At 38.5% G+C, this 22,540-nt stretch overlaps 1 protein-coding gene across 1 annotated transcript in view; it reads right to left on the reverse strand.

Moving 5' to 3' along the window:
• PRMT3 (protein arginine methyltransferase 3) overlaps positions 1–21,708 on the reverse strand; it is a 65,827-nt gene extending 44,119 nt beyond the window's left edge. Inside the window, exons 1-10 of the mRNA XM_086749667.1 lie at positions 21,660–21,708; positions 21,401–21,530; positions 20,609–20,691; positions 19,222–19,271; positions 17,812–17,914; positions 15,918–16,068; positions 12,291–12,432; positions 9,118–9,183; positions 5,052–5,173; positions 1,534–1,633 (exon numbers count right to left, since the gene is read on the reverse strand). Of these exons, the coding sequence (XP_086605793.1) occupies positions 1,534–1,633; positions 5,052–5,173; positions 9,118–9,183; positions 12,291–12,432; positions 15,918–16,068; positions 17,812–17,914; positions 19,222–19,271; positions 20,609–20,691; positions 21,401–21,530; positions 21,660–21,693 (981 nt within the window). The 5' untranslated portion in view covers positions 21,694–21,708. The remainder of the gene's footprint in view (positions 1–1,533; positions 1,634–5,051; positions 5,174–9,117; positions 9,184–12,290; positions 12,433–15,917; positions 16,069–17,811; positions 17,915–19,221; positions 19,272–20,608; positions 20,692–21,400; positions 21,531–21,659) is intronic.
• Between the last annotated feature and the right edge of the window lie 832 nt (positions 21,709–22,540).

Raw genomic sequence — 22,540 nt, forward strand, 5'->3', positions numbered from 1 at the left:
TTTCAAAATCCTTTACTTCCCCTTAGAGGTACTGACTTACAACATGACTTAAGCTCTTCAGTGCCCAAGTTGCTTTTAAAACCAAATCTTGGGTTCCAGAATGAGAAATGTGATTTTGGGAACATTATTTTTGGTACACATATTAGGCAACTGATCAGAAGTTTCCTTGAAAGAACTATAATTACATTTCTAGTGAAGTCACTATAGTGTTAGAAATCACCAACCATAACGCACTATTTTTAAACGACTAGTTTAAGCCAATGGCTTAAACCTTCCTTGAAACTAGTGACCTCAACACTAAATTAAGCTCATGCTTCCAGTAATGTTCATTATAGCAGTGGAGGACAAACTTTTGCAGATTTCCAGCACACTGAAATAAGCAATATAAAAAAAATCCCAGAGAAAAAACAAACCAAACAATTTATTTCCATCTTCACCTGGAAACTAGTTAGATATATATGGATCCATAGCGAACATGTGACCTGTCTCCCAAAGACCCTTGTGTATAGTAGAACAGCCACAGCTTCTTTAAAAAAAAAAAAAGGTAACTTTGAATATATGTTTTCATTATTATCTTACATTTGAAGTACAAAAAAACTTTTCTTTAAGTCCAATCAGTGGGAACTAGCATTAAAAAACCCCCTGTATTTTGAAGTGCTTTCTGAAGGTCTGCAATGAGGAAACTGAATAGCACAAGTCCACAAAAAAAGTCACAAGGAGTGTTTCCTACCATATTTTTAATAAGGCACAGACCTACCCAGTTCCTATAAAGTTCAGCCTGACACTGGGTCTCGTCACACAGATTCCTTTATTAGGATCAATGGCAGGTAGCAAGCACAACTGTGTAACAGCCAGCACGTGAAAGACAGTTAACAGGCCAACAGCTGAAATCCGGTGGATTCCAGGAAATGGCTCATTTACACCCCACATACTGCACTTCCTGTTGGCCATCATCTTTATCATGTACTTTTAAAAAATCAGTTATTTTATTAACTAAAAAATGCAATTAATAGTAATGCTGTTTTCAAGCTCTATATGTATTTGCAGATTTCCCAGTGTGTATGCTCCTCATCTCCTTACTGCCTTTCCCGCAGTTTTTACCTGTCTTAGCAGACTAAAAGTATTTTACTCATCAGAATGACCTAGCTAGATGACGAATACAATACTTCTCCATTACGTTCACCTGAGCAGCTCCAATAGTATCATTCAGGAATACAGATCACTTCTGCAGACTTGCACAGCAACTACGTAACAGAAACTGACTGCTGTACCCAAACCAGCTCAGCTGTACTTAGAGAACCTTGATGTGAAAAAGCACGAACAAGAGGCATTAAGCATTGTATCCAAGTACCACATAATCAAGACAACCACCCCATCTCCTACATTGTCAAAGACACCGTTGCAAGTATGATACATTTTCTGGTAAAAAAACAGCGTTGCTTAAAGAATAATTTTTCAAGTGAAGGAAAACAAGACATTTTTTTTTCCTGAAAATAATAATTGTGTCTTGAAAAGAATATTCATGCACCTTACCATCCATTCAGATATAATCACATCCACTTTTTCCACAGGCAGATCTACTTCTTCGATTCTTCCTTTGACTAATGTAATGGTATTTCCAAGTTTGTTTAATCTGCAAGTCACAACATAAACAAATCATTTATATTTCCAATTTATGCTTTCAAGAGATTTTTTTTTTAAACTAATCAAGAAAGCACTAAAATGTAATATTCCTCTTCTCAGTTGTATTTCAGACGGAATGTTTCTGAGCAGCCGAAAACTGCAGCAGATTAAGTGCCAGGCAAAGATGGCAGGCAGCAGATCTGTATACCTCCAACGTGCTGCGCGTGCAAGTGTGTAAGCTTCAGAAACCACGAAAATAGAGAAAAGGACAATTTAAAACAATGCTCCTCTTTAGTTAGTGTTGCTTGTTCCCAGCTCTCCTTCTTTGACCCCTGTAGCATAAGCTTATAGTGATCAGAGCCTACTCATCACACTAGGATAGCAATGGAAATTAACTTCCTTACAAAGCTGTTTTGCACCACTTGGTTTTTTATTTAACAAAACCAGCTGCAAAGTCACTCAGAACAAGCATTCCCTCTAGATCAGTATTACAGTTATTCCACAATAAAGGCATCCTCCCCACTGTGATTTTGGCCAAAATCATCTGCAGTGTTTAGTAACTGCAGTAAATCAGGTATTATCTCACATGCAAGTAATGCTACAGTCATCCTGTATACAGAGGAAGGTACTGTGACATGACTACAGTTTTTGAAACAAAAACCGCATCACAGTGAAATTACTAAATACGTAAATGCTTGAAATGTAGTATTTTTCTTCTTGGCAAACCGTACTAGTCTTTTTTGCACACATCGTTGTTAGGATAGCTCTTCTTATAGAGGGCAGAACAGTATTCCCACCAAAGAAATCTATCTTTCCACTGCAGTTCTTATCTCTGTCCCTTCCCTCCCTATACTGATATCTTACTCTTACATTCTGTCTGGCTTTCAACGCAGGCCAGTAGTCACATTAAAAATTCAATCTAAAAGACAATGGAAGAACAATCAGAATGAAGGGTGGGAAAGGAAAGGGTCAAAGGGCTACTTGAACATGTGGGCTGTTGGAAAGATCAATTAAATATGCTACACACAAGTCTTCTGTTAGGAGAGCAGCAGTTCATCACTAATATCGTATTTAATGCTGTAAACAGAAGTAAAATCAGAAGTTCAAAGTAAGAAATAAAACGCTAAAGAGCTAACACCCAAAACAATACTTTAAGAATGACAGAAAGAGATCCAAGGATAACTTCCTAAATGAGCACATACAAAGACATGATTGAAAACAGAGGAAAAAGACTAATTCATTACATACTTGTTTTCAACTGTAAGGTATAAAAAAAAAAACAAAAAAACAAAAAACAAACAAACCAATGTAGTTTACACATTGTAGGAAAAAATTGCTGAGATGCTATTTAGGAAGTATACTTCAACTTCCTATTCTATCATAACAGTGATGAATGACAGAAATCAAGTCGTTCACTGCACTAGAAATTTTACGGGCTGCTATTCACAGTAAGAAAAAGAGAAGGCAAGCATTTCAGTTTACTGGGTAACCTTGGGAAAGAATCAGGCCACTCAGGCGACTTATTCCAGTTTACTTCTACACATGGGTTCCACTGTTTCCAGCCATTAGTATGCTGGAAACGAACCTGAAATTCTGGGAGGGACAAAAGCTCTTGAGCACATACTTGAATCACAGGTGGAAGCACGCCACAGCAGTCATTTTCAAGCTATACAGAGCTATTTAGTATTTCAACAAATATTTGTTACTTCATTACAAGTTTGCCAGTTCTATTCCTTCAGGAAAAGTACGTTTAACAAGACAAATATGAATTGTTTTGATGTGAACTGAGGACTTCAATGTGACTTAAAACTTTTATAGCAGAAGGTATTTATAAATGTGTGGAGTTACTGATGGTTCACTGTGTACTTCAAGTGGCAATTCATCACCTTTAAGACTTTAAGAGTTTTGATTTGTTCTTTTTCTTAAAGGCCTGCCCTTCTCCTCGCCAAACCTAACACGTGCTGTCTGACACTTCTACCCTTTTCTAGGCATAAATAACACAAAAAGGACTTGTTGTGCACTTGTTGAAAGATACAAACAATCCTAAGTTTGCCACCTAGTACATTAGAAACAAAACATTTCACACTTGTAACCATTCTGAAGATGTCACAGACTCCTGGGAAAAGTTCTCTGTAGAGAACGAGGTTTTGTGCTGTAAAAGCATTTTAGTCAAAGCTACGCCTAATGCTTAACATGGTACTTTTCTTCAACAGGCATTGATTTAATAGAATAATTTTACAGTATCCAAGTGTGCAGTGTTGCATCTCCAATGTGTGAAGGGATACCTAACCTAAAAATTCTACCTAAATAACCTTCTTTCCGTGTGACTTACACTTGCGTAAAAACTGTCACTCCCAAATTCCTCAGGATCTACTTGGACTTACATTTCCATAGCTGCTCTTACAAAAACAACCAAAACAAAAAAACTTACACACTTCAGCTAGCAACAGTACGCATTTACACCTACATTTCTCCCATCTCATGCTAGAAAATCCTTTTTAAGTCTCCAGATGTCATTGCTTCATTCCTACACATACTCACAGTCTCCCTTAATATCCTCTACAGGTAAACTAGAGAAATGTAGAGTGGATAAATGAACCATCACATGGGTGGAAACCTGTCTAGACAATGAGGTTCAAGAGGTGATAAAAGAAATACAAAGTCTAACTGGAAGCTGAGTACCAGAGGTGTCCCTCAAAGTTCAATTCTAGTTCTGATACTAATTAACACCGTTATTAGTGACCTAACTGTCACTTGCACCCTCAGCAAGTCTGTGGATAATGCTGAATTAAGGGGAAGCAGTTGATATGCTAGAGTTCCATAAACTATTCTCTACAGTTTAATTTTCTATACTTTTATAAAACGCTTTCCATTAAATTAATTTTCTAATCCAGAAAATTAAATTACAGAAATTATATCATTGTTTAAAATTCCTATACAGAAACAGGAAATTAAACAACTATATATGCACACACTTTAACAACTTTTACTAGGTTTATCTAAATCAGAACTGTTTCTTTAACTCAAAGCAGCGCAGCCAGGAAGAGTTTCTCACATCCTCTTGGAACATGTCTCCACTCCAATGTTAGTTGTCTAAAAATTTTATTAGTAGCAACACTTAAAGCATAAGAACAGAAAATAGGCTGGCAGCAATCACTTGGAGCCTCTGCAGCAAGGCAGCGCTGGCCCTGTGCTGACATTAGGGGGGAGGTCTGGGAAACGTCTTGCCTTAGTTACAGCTCTGTTTTAATTACCCCTACCAGAGAAGCAAACAACTTCACTGCACATCAAAGGCTGTGTTACTTCTTAGGACAAAGAAGGACCTTAATAAAACACACACTGAGTGACAGGTGATCATTAACTAGTAACAGCATTTTAGTGACTTTTTATGGCAATATACACCACACTCTCCTTGGAACTTTTCCCACCTAATGATGTCCATGGCCTGATAGATGATTTCAGATTGGTCGACTCCAATCACTTTCTTTGCACCTGCTTTGGCAGCAAACATGGAGAGTATTCCAGTTCCACAGCCAACATCCAAAACCACCTGAAACAAATCAATGGAGGTAAAATAAACATCTTATTTCCGTTGCTTTGGTTTTTCTACACATCTTTGTACATCAGTGAGACACCATATCCTAAAAGAAGGAACAAATGGTAGCATCAAATCTTATTATCACATTCAAAGATATCTAGAGTCAAACTGCAGCTCTAACTCCAAACCTTCTACTACCTTTTCCAGAGAGACAGTGAAGAAAACTAGCTCCAGCTGCAGATTAACTCTGTCACACGGGGAAACAATCACAAGCAATTATTTGGGCAACAACTAAAAAGTTACAAGGATGGGAGAAACAGGAAATAACAGCCTGAACAATTTCAATCAGTGAATCACTAACAAGTGAATTTAGCACTGGCACTAAAAATCATATTTTAACTGCAGTTTCTCAATAACAGTCAATTCAGAAACTTTATTTAGGAATCCTCTGCTAGAAATGACCACAGTGCCTCAAAACAGCTACGGCTCAAGCTGACTAAATTTCAAAATTAGCACAGACTCTAAGCGAGCCTCTACTGTGGCATACTGGGAAGCAATGACTGAAGAGCTGACTGCCGCTTGTCTTCATAGAGCAACGTACAATCTGGAATCAGACTAAAAAATGTTAGTGTGGTGAATTTTTTCAGCACCTTGTATAGAGGCTGGCCCACAGAAGTTGTGACAGGGTTACCTGTTCCACCTGCAACTCTTTGCAGCTATGTTCCAATAGGAGTCAATTCTACAACTCATTCACAAATTTCATGTGAGCATGTAACAGCTACAGAAATCCCTAGGTTGAAATCTTCTGGAGACAGGAATAGAAAGTAAAAATCAATGTTCTTGCAGCTGCTGAAATCTCACACCCCCTAACATCGTCTATTCTTACACTCTACCCGTGGCTGTTAACAAAATTGCTGAGCCACGAAAGCTGGAATTCAGAGCTAAAAATAAACCTCTGTGAAAGAATGATCTTGATGTACAGTTGCATGAAAGAGAGCAATCACCACAAATTGGAAAAAAATCAAAACAGACACTACTTTGGACAGCTGCCCTGGTCACTTAAAAACCCAGATGGAACTCATCTAGCCTTAGGCAGGGGATGGGGGTGGAGAAAAAGGCATGAGAGAGAAAATACACAAGCTGGAACACATCTGAGGAATGGAAAGACAAGCAGAATGATCACCAATTAGCCTAAGGACAAGGGTCTAAAGCTAACACATTCTTGCAGTGATCACATATGGCCTCTCACCAGAGATCTGGAGCAGCTGGACTGGACATTTGACTACACCATAATGTACTGCAGCATCACATCCTTCTCTGCAGTCTAATCAAAACTGATACTCTTAGTAACAGGAAAAAAAATTACTTCAAATTCAGAAAAAGAGGAGATGAGGTAATTTGGCCAGTAAAATTAAATTTCATCAATGAACTTTTAGCAGCAATAATGTCTAAAAACTGATTTTCTCCCCTCAATATGGCATTGATGCCCGCCTCAGCCTTCTATTCTACAACAAAAACTAAGCATGGCAATAGTGCTTGTCCAGACAATTATTTTTCCGCCATAAAATACTCTCACTGTAAAATGGATCACATTTCATTTTACTGAGTAAGGCCACCTTAGCTACTCCTGCTGGGTAATCTAAGTTGTCCTATTCTCAAATACATCTAACCAGTTGAAAATAAAGGCAGCAAGCAGAATTTGTTTGAGTTTCAGCAATTTCTTTTGAAAGTTGAGAGAGAACAAATGAATTGGCTGGTTCTGAATAAAGTATGGATAATAAATGAACCTAGATACTCTGTTATCATTTGTTACCGGGCATCACACCTTTTTGAGATACTGCAGATTTGGATCAAAAGCTAGTGCGACTAAACCCTTTGAACAAGCTTCTCCCAATCCACCTCACAGGTGTCCTTTCAGAAACAACAAAAAGCATCACTATATTTTCTAGGGAGGAATACCATATGGGAGTTCTAGGAAATACAGTATCAGACTTTAATTTTTTTTTTTTTTTTTTAACTGTAATCAAACTTTAGGGGAAAACAGACTACTTCTTCAAGTTAGAACTTTCACTCATTAATATGGTTCTGAGAACATCATATGATACATAAATTAAGCAAAACATCCTAACAGTTCCTTCAGCAGAAGTTTAACAGATGTCACTCAAAGCTAGACCTCTGGAAAAAAAATATTCTCCGTAACAGCATACCAAGTGAAAGCTACATCAACATTTAGTTAGACACAGAAGTTAAGTGTGGCACCGGTCACCTGGATGAGGTGACCTGGATTGCTTTGAGTTGGGAACTCAAAGCAATTGAGAATCTGTCTTTCCATTCAACCTCAACACACTACGATGGACTTGGATACACTATAAATTTGAGGTAATCTTGATCAAAAAACTGCTATAAAACCACAGAGCTCATAAGCTCACAAGCCAGTTTGCAGATGTTGTGATAAGACGACAAGCTTCTCTTTACAAGTTGAACACTTTCAGAAGAAGTGTAAACGCAGAGTAAGCACACACATTTTCTAGCTGTTTCCTGAGCAAGTGCATGTGCTGCTGGGGCTGAAGCAATGTTGCCTAGAACAGTTCACCTGCATTTGTTTCAAATATTACCAGTATGTCCATTCAGCAGAGAAGAAATACAACCAATCCTGAAAAATTACTTTTCCACTAGGACATACATTCCACATAAGTTAAGATCAGTCTTACTCTGTGAAAACCTGCAGTTATCGATTTTAGGCGCATCTGTGAAACTAAATTTCTCCTAAGAAAGTTTTCTTTCCTTTATTGATCTGTCTGCTTTGTTGGATAAGCCGCTCAGACATGCAGTCACCTGCATCTTTTAAGTAGCTGGCATCATAATGTTTCTACAACACTTCTGCTTGTTCTCCCATTATAACTAAAGAGCTTAGAAATGTGTAGTAAAGACAGGCTTGTGACATGGATTGAAGCAAAAAGGAAGAAAACTCTTTTCCTAATATTTTTCTGCTGTAGTTGCCAACAAAAAACTGAGGTAAGACATACAAAGAGTATGCATTGTCTACCTTGAAATATCTCCTACCTAGCACAAAGCCATATTTAGCACAATTTCCAACTGTGGAACTATCGACGGGTGGATTTTTACTACTTCCACAACTATTCTAAAGCCTTGTAGTATTCACTTACTAAAAAAGTCTCAATCAAAACAAACAAACAAAATCAGCACTGATTGTCTTCCATAAACCTAGACATCCTGGTTTCACATTGAGAAATGTCCATACACAGCTGAAGAATGGGAAGCACTAAATAGAGGAAAGCTAATCCAGAACAGAAGGCTGCACACTGTAACTCAGAACACAACCACCCCATCAGAAATAGCCATCAGAAATACAGAAGACAAGAAGAGGATCGTAACTGTGCAGGGGTCATAACCACAGTAAGATCATAAACAAGTGTCAGTGCAATCTCTCCTCACAGCAAGTGAAATATGAGTCCTTGGTTCTAAGTCCCTTAATAATAACCTAGTCTGGAGTGACCAAACACTAATCCAAGAAAACAGTTGCATATGAATTCTTCCCCAGTTCTAATTACAGTGCTCCTAGGATGTTTTTACTGTATCAGGCACAAATTGAAATTCACTTAAATTCTGGTAAAGAGGCCTTCTGCGATAGATCCCACTTAATATACTGGACAAGAAAGGCTCAACTTAACCCCGCCAACATAACTAATGAACATCCCGACACGGCACACAGAACAAAGACAACAGTGATCAGCACTTCTGTTATCAGCACCGTGCACCCTCCAGCAGCTGAATAGCACTCCACCACCTAATAAAGCCAGAGCACATTAAATCACATCTTGTCAGCGCGATACTGCATTCCCAAACCTGCAAAGCAGCCAACCTGAAGGATTTCTACCGATTGAGAAAAAAACAAATCACAGAAATTATTGTATTTTCTGAGCTGTTTTACCTACCTTGTCCTTGAAGATATGTGGGTTTTGATAGATGAAGTCACGATAGCTTTCTGTACGCACTTTATCCTAGGATTTAAAGAATAAAAAACAATGTTCACTTTTTCTACTTACATACAGCATATTGTTCAAAAACACTGAGAAACTTGCTTTTAACTTGGCCTAGAGATGTTTTGTGGCCACTGTACTTATAAGGGTTCTGCAATTACAACACTTCCCATACGATATTCTTCCAGAATTTATTGTCTTTGCAAATGAAGCCAGCTGAGCCTCTGGAGGGAAAACAAGAAATTAGCTTACACTTTCCTGACCTGCTGCATTTGACTGTGTATGTTTCAAAGTTGTTAATACCTCTTCACCACTTTCCAGGAACAGCAGTAATAGAGTGACAATATGGCATGAACTTTACATAACAACCTTCTACACAACAGTAAAAATTTGAGTCACAAGCTCATAAAACATCTTGTATAATTTTATTTTCTGACACTCCCGTGCCACAGAGATTCCTTCAAAAAAAAAGTTATGGATCTGATTAACCTTTTCTCTTTCTGAACAAACCGCAAATTTGCAAATCTGACAACAAGTTAGTTATTGAAGCTGTCCAGCCCATGCTACGAAAGCCCAATATAATAAACAAAATTAACTGCAATACAATCTGACATGAGAAGCTGAAATGTTTTCAAGCACAGAACTAAACATTTATAGTATCTTAGTATATGAAAGGTAGCCATATAGATCAATCTACCAGCAAGGTAATCTATTAAAACATTGATTTTTCTTAATATGCATCAGCAAGTACACAAATTAGCTGCCAAGCTAAAAATTTTAAGCTACTTTTATCTGGTAAAGACAAGTCTATACGTAACACTAAAACATAAAACCCAACTGCTTATATTTAATTTAATATTTTTCTACTATGGCAGGTAAGAATTTTTAGAAACAATATAGAAACCAAATAAGTTCTCTAATGAGGAAGAACAAAGTCTATTTTATTAGAAAAACAAGATCAAAACCAGAGACTGAGAACAAAGGATATGTTCATAAAAATTCTGCAGACAAAAATTATGCTGAGGCTTGAAAGTCCTAAAATCCAGTTTTACATTTAGGAGGATTACCACACACACAGAGACCAAACTCTTAGTGATGATTTTTAGAAAATTGTAATTTAAAATTATACTTAATTAACATTAATTTTCAAAACTGGGATTCTTTAAAATCATAGTAAAACAACTACGATGCTAGTTCACCTCTACTGCAGTATACAATAGGATTTGCTGAAACAGCCAAATTAGTTTAAAAAAAAAAAAAAAAAAAAGAAAATGAAAACCAGAAGGTTCAGCATCAATCGAGAAAGCAGCCACCTGGAAAGCTTTCACCCTTACATTCCGCCCACTCACATTGCCTCAGCACTGCCCCAGCACAATCAATACAATTCTAGCTGCTGCCTCTACTACATGCACTGCTGCTCGAGTAAGCCACGGTCATTCACTTCAGGTCTCTCTATTCATCAGTTCCACTCTCTCACTCGCCATTTCAATACAATGCTTTTGTTAGGTTTTTAAATAAAATGGTAAAGAAATTTATTAACATGATAGTCAAGACATTCTGGAGGCAAAAAAAACCCCCTAAAAATAGAACAAGGGAAACACTAGCCATTTGACCAGTGTAAAGTTAACAATACTCTTCCCCCATCCCTGATGTATTTGCAGAAAAAAAAAAAAAAAAAAACAACCAAAAAAACCCCACAAAAACAAAAACAAAACCCAAACTGAAGCTTCACCTTACCACTACCAGGCATGAGGAAAAAAAAGGTTTCAAAACCGAACAGTGTCAGAATTAGACTTAAAATTCAGACAGCAAGTCTCCTTTCTTAAAAATGTCAATGTAGCAAACCACTATATTTATATAAATAAGGTAGACATTAAAAAAAAATTTAATGTCTAGCATATATGAAAAAATTCAATGCACACATGATAAAAATAAATCATTTTTCTACGTTTAGGAAAGTCAAAAGTCTTCTTAAAAGCATTCTGACAAATATTCCCTGAAACCAGCAAAATATGATTTTGTATCAATCTCCTTGTGCAGAGATGCAGAAATATTATAAACTTTATTAGCAAACGGACAGGCTTCCTCATCCTATACCCTATAACATCTGAAATTACACCTTTATGCAGCTGCAAAATAAAATTTTTATCATTTTTATTTATCTTCAAGACTTTAAACGTATTCCTCTAGACTACGCATTGTAGAAAATATTCTTCTACTTACGCACACATCTCTGTGCTTCTGTAAAATATTCCCCCTCACTCCCCTTAAAATTAACGTTTATGCTCATAATATTCTTAACACAGATTGATGTGTATTTGTACACTGGGGCAACTAAATGACCTACAAAGCAGAAAACATTACGTGCTACCTACAATGACAAGTCACTTCACAACTCCATATTCTATTTCTACATTAGGCAGGAATTTTATTTATTTCTATCTTAAAATAAGAAAACCGTTTACGACTTTCACAACTACGATACTTTCTCTAAAAAGAAGCATTAAGAGACTTTGATTTACATGTCAATTATAGGATGTTGGGTTTTGTGTTTGGTGCTTGTTTTTTTTTTTTTCAAAGGTAAAAGGGCATACAGGTTTGCCTTTGAAGAGTTTTAAGCCTTGATTATTTTATCATATAAAAGGAGCATGCAATTTTTCCAACTGTTCAATGTTATGTTATGCACAAATACCAACAATTTCTGTTTACCTAGTAGGACAGGAAACCACAATTTTCAATTGTTAGAAAAATATAAACTAAAGAAAAATACGCACTGTCTGTACCATGTTTTATCCTATCCTTTTATACTTATATCTTTTAAGCACTCAGGAAAAAGCTCCTTTTGGCAAGGTAAGGTTGTGGTACAGATATTGTAATCTATCTTCAAGCATATCTTAGACTAAATGATTTTATACTCCTAATGTTTCCCGTAGACAGAATTTATACAGTGGAAATAAAATTAGAAAAAAAAAAAAGTAAGTCTCAACCCAACTCTCAGGAAAAAACTATCATGTATAGAAAGGGTTAAAAATGCAGCTGCTCTGCAGTATACTTATGGGCACACAGCCCACTTCATTCCACCTTTCCTCTTTAGTCCTACTAAGATGCAGTTGAGACTACTTTCTAACCTTTAGCATCTCTTCGTGAATCCCATAATGCCCATAGGAGCTGAAGTAAACACCATCCTCATCCTCCTGAAGGTCTGCAATGGCGCCGGATGATGAGCTGCTCCCGACATCTGCGTTCATCACAAAATCCTGTGCAAATTGTCTGTAATCAATTTGAAATATACCCTTGAGACATGTTTATGGGACCATGAAAAGGAGGCGGGGGCAGAGGGGGAGAAGGGGCTTGAAAGAGATAAGGAATCCAGACTGCACAGGGGCTTTGACAACAATGGAACCAGTTTTAAGTGCGCACAACTTCCCTCTGCCGGCTCCTCCAGGCTGCTGCACCACAGTTCTCCGTCCATTGCTCCCCTGCAATGACTGCTTTCTGCTTTCAACCAGCAATTATCAGCAGTACAACATTCAGACTTCATTTCTGGTTTTAAGGAGGAATTAACTGTTCTGTGCTCGCTAATGCAAAAGCAAGTACCGCAGTGGTCAAAAGAACATGTTTTTTAGGTTGTGCAATGCAGATACAGATTGAATATAACGAACGGCAGAACTACAAACCATATAACACTGCATGACTAGTGGAAGGCAGAAAAAAGTACCTTAAAACTGAAGCATGTGGGTGGAAACAAACCAAAGTTTAAAATGCAATTTATTACTTTAGTTTCATGTCGCCTATTTTTCCTCCTCCATGGCCTTGCATTCCTAATACACATGTTTTCTTCTCATTTCTCAAAGCAGCTTTGATGACAAAATACACAAAAATAAAGGGTTTTATCATGAAAACACAACTAAAAATTTACAAGCTAACAGCTCATAATATATCAACGATGAAGTGAAAAAGCAAACACGCCTCAGCCAGACAATATTCCAAGGTCTACAGTCCAACATCAACAAAACCTGCATCCCAGACCACTCCAAAGCAGACAAAACTGACCTTTACCAGTGGTCATACTTCCTTAAACAGGAACTTAATGCACAGAAGTTGCATTACTACATCTCATTACCAGTACCACCCTTACACAACAACAACAAAACCAAAAATACTATTTCAGCCCCAATACGTCAAATATTTCTCTGCTTAATTAGTTTTGATGGGGAAGAGAAGGTGGTAAAGGAAGTCATATTAAAAGTTTGTCAGTATCAGAAATTTCCTATACTTGCTGACACACAGGCAAGGTCTGGATCTTATTTTTAACGTTGCACTTTACCACAGCAGCCTGCATTTTCCTTACTTTTAGATAAATATAAGAATTATAGAAATTCAAACTTACAACAAATAGATTCTTTGACATACAAGAACAATTACTACTTTTTAAGATTTAAACTTGATTTTAAATTTAAAATTGTTGAAAACTGATTCAGCCAGCAGTTCCTCCAACCTGTGCATGCAATACAAGTATCAAATAAATTCTAAAGACAGACCTGCCCTCTTGTCTTTTTAATTGAGAAAAAAAAGAAGTAAAAACAAAAGCCACCGTCTCTAAAAGGGACACAGACAAACACACAAAAATCACGCTATACAAACCATGCTCTTAAATCTCCAAGTTATACTTAACACTAAAAGTGACCTGATTTATAGAAGTGTTACCATGTGTGAGGGGGAAAAAAAAGGTCACTAGGCCTCCAGCTACCTGTCTTTACATTGTATTCCCTTCAATTCTCATAATTCTCCAAGTCTACTCAGTCTAGCAAACTTGGAAAAACATTTCCACAGAAATGTGCCCTCCTACTATTATTCCAGGGCTCAGAAGGCAACAATCTCTAGGGAGCTGCATGACTGATCCTGAACAGGCAGCTGTTAAAAAAACCACAAAAACAAAAAAACAAACCAAACTAAAACAAAAAAAAAAAAAAAAAATCTTTTTTCCTCATCTTGGAGAGCACAACCTGCATAATGCAGTCATGTTGCAACTGACAGAAGTTACAGTTACTTAGTGTCCCAAGAAGTCTCTGGAGATAGGTATAATATGAGAAAGCTCCTGGTTCTAGCTTTTTTTACTCCAGAAGTTGAAGTGAGCCAGCCAGTCCCCTAAATACCAGTATAAACCTATTTCCAAGACAGAAAACAGTAGAAAACCAAGTTACTGTACATTAATGTCCCGCATACTATTCTTGCTCCACATCAGACTTGTAAACTATCTTTACTTCGCAGAGGTTTACCTGAAAGGAAACAGCCATAGAAGGTCTCTTTCACTGGAGTAACCTCCAACACGGATCAGTATTGCTCTGTACAGCATGTAATCTACTACAGTGCAACTGGTTTATCTGTTTATAACTTAAAAAACTGTGCTGCATCAGATCTACATCTGGTTATTTTTGCTGCCTGCCAATTGCTACTGAATCGAAGAGCCTGCATTGACAGAGAAAAAAATAAAGGCTCCCTTTTACAACAGCAGATATATTGATACACTAATCTCAAAAAGAAATCTATACAAGCCTGACTGAAGTTTAGAGAGCTGAAAAGAAACTGTAACTGATGATCTGAAAAGCTTTTTCTTTCTTTTAAATGAAAAAGAAGGGAACAAGAGTAAGACAAGACGACACACAGAGAAAAAACAAGTTTTCCAAGTACAGTGACAAACTTCTTTCTTTCTTATTGTTTATGATTAATTAATGCATAATGTACATAAAAATATCAGAAAAGTGCTGTATGCTATAAAGTACAATTTGCAAAAGTGAAACCCAGCTGAAGACAAGTGTTCGTTTTTGACATGCAGAATTGTTCACAGCTGATAGGATTTGCATACATGAATTTATTTTGGTATACTTAGTTACTAATAACATCAAGTGTGTACTCTTAAAATGTACAATGAACCCTCAAATGTATTTTACAAAACAAGGTTTTTGCCACTTTTCCACAAAAGAACATGAATTATTTTTCCAGGTTTCTCAAATAAAATTACAGTCCTTCAGTGTCCAGTGTGATCTTGAAATTACACATTTGTATAGGATTTAATCCTATATGACTCAAAAAGTAGTTCACATTCCCAGTTTATCCATGAACACCATCAATCCACATTTGAAGACCTCAAGATTTAGAAGTAGAATGTACAGCTATCAGGATGCCCTACTCCTGATTGCAATGAACTGAATATTCTTACTAACAGAATCCACACCTGAGACTGAAGAGAAAAGTAACTGAAAAACTGGTTTATTAATTTCACTGAGGGTTTCTCCAAACTGTAACTGGATTCTACTACTAACAATCATTGGAGTAATCTCTGAAAATGTTTAGAGTCCTGTATTTAATTTGTCAACACCTCCCTCTTCTCCACTATGTAGATCTTCACTGTTCAAATTCATATCTAAAGGACTGATGGAAAAGTGTTTGAGAAAGAGTGGTCGGAAGCAAAATACATGTTTCTCGGCCATGTGCTCATTTAGCTTTCCTAAGCACACTTTGCTTTTTCGATTTGTGCAGATTCTGTGCAGTTTTTATTAATCACAATATGTTTACTAATCATCTATAACATAAAAATCAAACCTACAGTCCCAAAACAAGTCATGACTTTTATTCCACAGTTACATTCTACCACTTATTTGAATTTCTGTTGGTCTTTAAACATTAACACTTCATCTCACCTAAAATACATCAAAATAAAAAAACAAACCCAAAACTTCAGTTCAAGTACTTACTTCATTTTTTGAAGATCTTCTTGTGCTCTAGCCAAGGCTGCTTCTGCAAGTCTTGCTCTGTGTTCTGCACGTTTTAATTGTTCAAGGAGCACTGTATCATTTAAACCATTACAAGGCAGAACGTTTGCAGGTTCACAAAGATCTTCTATATCTGATAAACCGACAAGGGGAAAAAAAAAAACAAAACAAAACACCTACCAGTCATGTGTTGCATCACAGCAGCTCATAACCATAAGATGTTTTCAGTGTTGCTGTTCGTGTCTTTGGATGACTTGTTAAAGTAGTCCGTTTTATAAGAAGCACCAGTGAATTTGATAGGACTAACCACAGAACAGCAGTGTTACTCAGTAAAAGCAAGTACGCTAGAAACAAGCTTTAACTTAACAAAGCAAATCAATCCAGAATTCAGGCCTCTCTAAACACCAGTGTTTGATTGCTGATAAGAGAGACATTAGGTTTAAACTGCACTTAAGTTAATTACAGTCCTATTCTCTATTTTTCCAGTTACATTATTCTCAGGCCAAAAGGGCTGTTAATGGTAATGCTAAAAGGTAAGAAGATAAATAAATTTTAAATTTCTTAGTAATTAGACAGTAACTCTTAATTTTCAAACCAATTCCTCGGGCTTTTATAAAGATTATGAATACAAAAACTCAAAAAAGCATAAGCAGAATTAATCTAGATAAAACACTGCTTTTTAACTACCAAAACTCAGACTTGGCACCAGGTCCCATTCTCCTCTTGCCAAATTCAGCTGGTGATTTCAACAGATGGGTATCAGTGGACAAAAAAAAAATGGTGCTACTGTGGTTTTGGACATAAGAAGTTACTGACAGCTTACTGGGCATTAAAAAAAAAATAAAATTCATTAAAAAAACTTCACTAAAAACCCGTGTCTCTCTTCCATTTACTCCTTTGGCCTATGGGACTGAAACAAAGCACAGATACTTAAAATAAGATTTCAGAGATTCAGATCACTCCCATAAGCCTTTAGCAACTGCCATGGCACCTCAAAGCACCTCAAAAACTTGAGCAAAGACCATATATTAGGCAGGAGTGGATAGAGTGAAATGTGAAATCCCTGAATAAACAACCAACGTCCTCTACCACTCATTACCTCTGCTATCACGCAGCAGGGCTCAGTTAGAAAAGGGGAAAACTGCATTCCAGACTGTATGGAGAAGAAAAAAAAAATCCACAAGCCCTAAGTACCTTATGATTTAGGGGAAAGAAAGATCTACAATCAAAGTACAAAATAGGAAGAGAGTGGGAGGATCATGGGCAGAAAAATAAATTCAAAAGTCAAACTGAATTCTCTCAAGGCCATCTGACAAACTGTCCATGAGAGAGAAACTAAGGCTGCTCGTACCATTCGCTAGAACCGCTAAAGCAGCAAAACTCTTCTATGCAACTGTAGTATCTTACACAGAATCGGTCCAAAATAGAACCTGTATAAAAGATGAAGATACTTTCAAAGAAGCAAATTACTTGCTCCTTACTTATAGCATGTGTTTTTGACTGAATACATCTGATTTCAAATATCTACATTAAGAAGTTTTAAAAGCTTCACAAATCTTCCAATGAAGATTGGGTGGAGTGCCTCTTTGACCTGCTTAATTACTACATACACACCTCTGCTATGAACATCGCATGTACAATAAGTGAATGCAGATAATAAACAGGGCTATAGAAATCTCAGCCATTAAAAATCAACATATAACACGTGTTAAGAATTTCAGAGCGTGACAATGTCATGACTTCAGCTAGTATGTGGCCTTTCTCATGTACATGAGTCCACTGAATAATAGTGATGATGCTTCACATGACATGAACTCTGACAATATCACACCTACCCCACAACGTAGTGTAGTCATAATGAAATGTCTTTGTTTACCAAACTGAAGTAGGAGATCATCTTCCAGCTCTGGTTTGAAATATTCCTCTCCTTCCCAAGGCAGTGGGCTGCTGAGAGAACTCAAATATGCTGCTGTTGGTTTCTAGACAGGAGGAGAAGAGCATGTAAGCTAAGTTTCTTTGAAAACACACCAGTCCTTCAATTTCATTCAAGAAAACAAGGCAAAGATCTGTTCTTCCACCTGTTAAAAATAGGTAATTACTAAAGTAGTTTTGTAGCAAAGGCCGAGAACCGTGACTAGCAAGAACAGTGAAGAAACAAACTTCTGGCTTTCATCCTGGTTCTGACATCAAGTACTCACCTGACACTACAATCATGGTGAGCAGAGAACAGCATAAAACCACACCTATGAGACAGTCTTTGTCCCAAAGCCCAGGAAGCTACACGATCAAGGAATTCAGCACAAGCAGTAAAGCACAGCAAACTGATAGACATTGATGGATACTTTTAGGTTACGCTGCTATCAGGAACCAAGTTTGCTCAGGAGTTTGACTATGTCAGACCCATAGCTTACAACAGGGCTCATCAATAAAGCCAAGATACTAACCGTGCAAAGCGTTTTTACGTGAACAGTGCTGTAGGCACAAATTTCAGAAACGCTGTGTTTGCTCCTTGCCAATTAATACTTTGTCAGGATAGGAGAGTTCAGATTCTGGACTTCAGTATTTCCGTTTCGGTGTTTACTCTGCACAGCTAGTTATGCCTCAAATAACTACTTGGGGATTTAAGTAAATATTTGAAGATTTAAGTAAAAATGTTTAATTGCATAAGACAGTATTAAGTCTAAACATAAACCTTCAAGGAACAACCAAAGAACATACTTCAAAGGCACAGAACATAGGAAATTTACCCAGGCCTAACTTAAAACCGCAGGTTCCCATCAGCTTTCCTGTTTCTGGTACCATGTTAGCAGAGACTAATTTTGGGTTCTGTGACCTAAGGGATCAGGTGTTGTCCTTACTAACACAGCAGTTGGAGTCTGACCAGCTCACATCCCCAGCAAAGTCTTTTGCACCAATATGCATGCAAGGACTGAGAAATTTCAGTTATCAAGAAGCGAACCCATTACTGGAGTGAGACAGCAGAGTCAAAGGCCAAGATGAATTAACAAAACAACACGACACAACATGGCGTGGCCTTTTTGCAAGTCTGAACAACCTCTTCTGGAAACAATAAAACTCACATTAATTCAACATATTGAAAATGAAAACAACTTCATATCTAAACAGATCAATCAATAGCCATTTTATTTCCTATAATTTCTAACAAAAGTATAACAAAAGTATAACAAAAACTTCATATAATTGTTAAAAAAGGGCAAATTAAAAGCACAGCTTGATTTCCCATTCTCCAGATACAGATTATAGAAGTAGTATGTGGCTCACCTACCTTTAATCTAACAAAGTTTATCAGTTTCACGTATCCATAAAAATCAAGTCCTGAAAAGAAAGAGGAGAAAAAAAGAGAGCTTGCATTATGGAAAACCTACATGCATTTTACAATTATATGAATACTAATTACTCGTTCAGTTAGCCAGCTTTCTCTTGGGTTCTACCTCATTGTCTTGTGCAGTCTTCCTATCTTAAGTTTGCCATCTACATTTTTCTTTTTCTCAGGACTAAACCAGGAAATTCTCATCCTCACAACAAATACATTTGCCACGAATCAAGAATGCAAATGTGGATTATGAGAAAGGACTTAATTCATTTGGCAAGCATCTACATCAGGATGCACACATTTCTCTTCTACTAGCTACTGTGCTGATATTTGAGGCTATTGTGCTCCTTTGTTCGTATTCTTAGCATTCTGCTTAACAAAATGTAAATTGATCCTAGTCATCAAGAATATACACCAATATTGATTTAAAACTGCCCGCTTACTCAGAAATAACAATAGTTTAAATACAATTACATGCTTTCCTCAAGAACAGTAAGGATATCACATAAACTCAAAATACTTTCCATTGGATTTTAGACAGAAAACAGACCAGATCTTATGATTCTGTATGCAGATTTCTAAACGCTTCATGTAGTTCCCATTCCCTTCTCTCTCCTTCCTTTTCAGTAGATGCTCTTAAAATAGTGCTTCTTCAGCACTGCTCCCTTTCCTCTACAAGCAGTAAGATACGGATTTCAGGCTCAGTAGTTCAGCACTTACCTAACTCTTCCAAAGCCAGCCCCCACTTCACATACATTCTCCTATCTGTACCTCCCTTCAGTCACCACCTTGGCCTAAACAACCTTGGCAGCTTCAAGTGAAAGCCAACCTTACACTTCACTTGGAAAGAATGAAACAGACATCGGAGAGCACACCTTCCTACGATCACTTGACAGAACACAGGCCAAGACTATAAACAGTACCAAGCCAAGACACCAGTAGTAAGCCCAGTTACTTGACCTTCTGGTGGATACAGCCACTTTGTTCTCTGCGAAGCTCCTGAGCACAACAACAGCAGCACTAGACAGGCAATAGCGCCCAGTAGACCAGGCAAAGAGCTCCCACCTCCAGTGTGCCGTGGACTGGCTCAGGTTGCTCGAGCAGGCAGTGAGGACGCAGCACAAGCCAGCAGAAATCAATCTTACTTTGGTCACTAGTCGAGAACTTTACCAGTAGCAACATAAAGATAACATATAATCATTTTTCTAGAATAACTTATCCTGTTCAATCTCAAAATATTCAACCAGGAAAGCAGTTAGAAACAAGCTAATCTTTGCAATTTAGTTTAAATGAGATGCTGACAGGCAGGTGGAAACAAGAAATCACAAAAACAACTTACCGTGTTTCTTGATGACATCAGAAATATTAAACTGATGCTCTGTTTTGCAGTGGGAAAACACATCTTCAGCAGAACTGAACAACCTGTACACAATGAATTATTAAACATGCAGGATTAACATCTTTTGAAGTTGTAAGACTCTTAGGAATTTCACATGCTCTGTTCTCACCCACTACGGGATGTGTTCAGAACATATCATTTTTGCCTTGGAGAAAAGATGAACCAGCTTCTGCTTACGCACATGCCTCGCAAAGAAACTTTTACCTTGCTTGCAAAACATTTTGCAACAGAAGTAAAAAACGCAAAAACTTCGTTTGACACTACCAAAAACTCCTTCAGAGCAAAGACAGTATTAAACCCAAAACATAAAATCTGCGTATATGCAAGGTGAGTTGGTCAGCTGCATCTGCCGGATCAAAATAAAAATCCTCATCTATTTACTGACGCCGGGGGAAGATAACAGAGAGAATTCACGAGAGGAGCCTCCATTCAGCTTCAAGGTGAGGAGAGGGGAATTACCTGCTTTCTGCGTTATTTCTCCCTCCTTTAGTCCGGATTTAGCAGACCTTGGTCTCTAGAAAGGCGCTATACGAGACCAGCAAGCTACAGAGCACCGTTACCAACGGGGTATTGTTTATTTTCCCGACGCGCCTGCCTCCCGCGGGCGGATTTGGGCGCTCGCACCCCAGCCCCGCTCCTCGCGGGGGCTCAGCAGCCCCTCAGCCCAGGGCGGGGCGGAACACTGGGACAGCAGGACACCGCGGCCGTGGGGCGCTGCCCGCGCCGCCTCACCTGTCGCAGAAGAGGCAGCGGGTGCGCAGGCCGGTGGTGCCTTCCTCTTCCTCCTCCTCCTCCTCCTCCCAGGCCTCCTCGCCGTCGGACAGCTCGGGCATCTCCTCCTCGGCAGGCGGCCCGCCGGCTCCTGTGGAGCCCAGAGCGGGGGATCGTTACTCACCGGCGGGGCGGAGAAGGTGGAAAGGGGGGAAGAAGGAGGAGGAGGAAAAGGAAGAGAGGTGGGAGGAAGGGGGGCAGCGCGCACACAGGCACTTACCTGCCAGAGCCACTCCGGCCGCCCGGGCGGCCATGGCCCCGCCGCCCCACGTGCGCCACTTCCGGGCGGCCGCTCCGCTCCGCCCCGCCCCGCTCACGTCAGCGCTGAGGGACGAGCCCAAGAGGGGGGGTTAGCGCGCCCCCTGGCGGAGCCCTCCGGGGACGGCGTCAGCGGCGCCGACAGCTTTAATTTTTACTTTTCGAGCGCGGAGGGCGGCGCCATTTTGTGGGGGCTGCGCCGTAGAGGTGGGTGCAGGCGCAGCGTTCCCGTCAGCTCTGCCTCCACCTGCGTGTCCCGCACCCAGGAAGACCCCGCTGTTAGTGCCCAGTAGCCTCACAGAAGCAAAAAGCAGGCAGATGGTTAAAGAGTCCGACCCTCAGCCAGCCTAAAATATAAGAGATTATTTCTGCTCGGAGTTGGAATCCTACTTTGTGCAGGTGGCGGGCAACCGGGTTTCTGTTTCTTACATGTAGTGTGGCTGCAGTGGGAGAGTCAAAGGGTACCAGCGTGTTCGCTTTTAAACAAAGTATAGCAACAGACTTCCAGAACTGAGGGCCTCATTCAAATGGAGAAGTTAAAAGTGGTTTAAAAAAGAAGTATGGAAAACAAAGCTTGAGACTTACGATCTGAAGATGATATTATTTTATATTCTAGGTGGGTTACCAAATCTCCTTCATGTTTTCTCTCCATTTTGTGCATGACGGAAACATCCATCTCTTCAGAACCAAACGGTGCCTTCCCACTTTGCATGGTGCTCCTAGGTAGCACGTGGTGGAGGAAATGTCAAAGGTAAAGTTTTTCCAATTTGTGCCCTCAAAGTTTATAAATTCACATCTGTACTACTACAAATATTTAAAAAAATACTGAAATTACTGTTTCAG

This window comes from Chlamydotis macqueenii, chromosome 5 (genome assembly GCF_036417535.1).
Source record: "Chlamydotis macqueenii isolate bChlMac1 chromosome 5, bChlMac1.mat, whole genome shotgun sequence".
NCBI lineage: Eukaryota > Metazoa > Chordata > Aves > Otidiformes > Otididae > Chlamydotis > Chlamydotis macqueenii.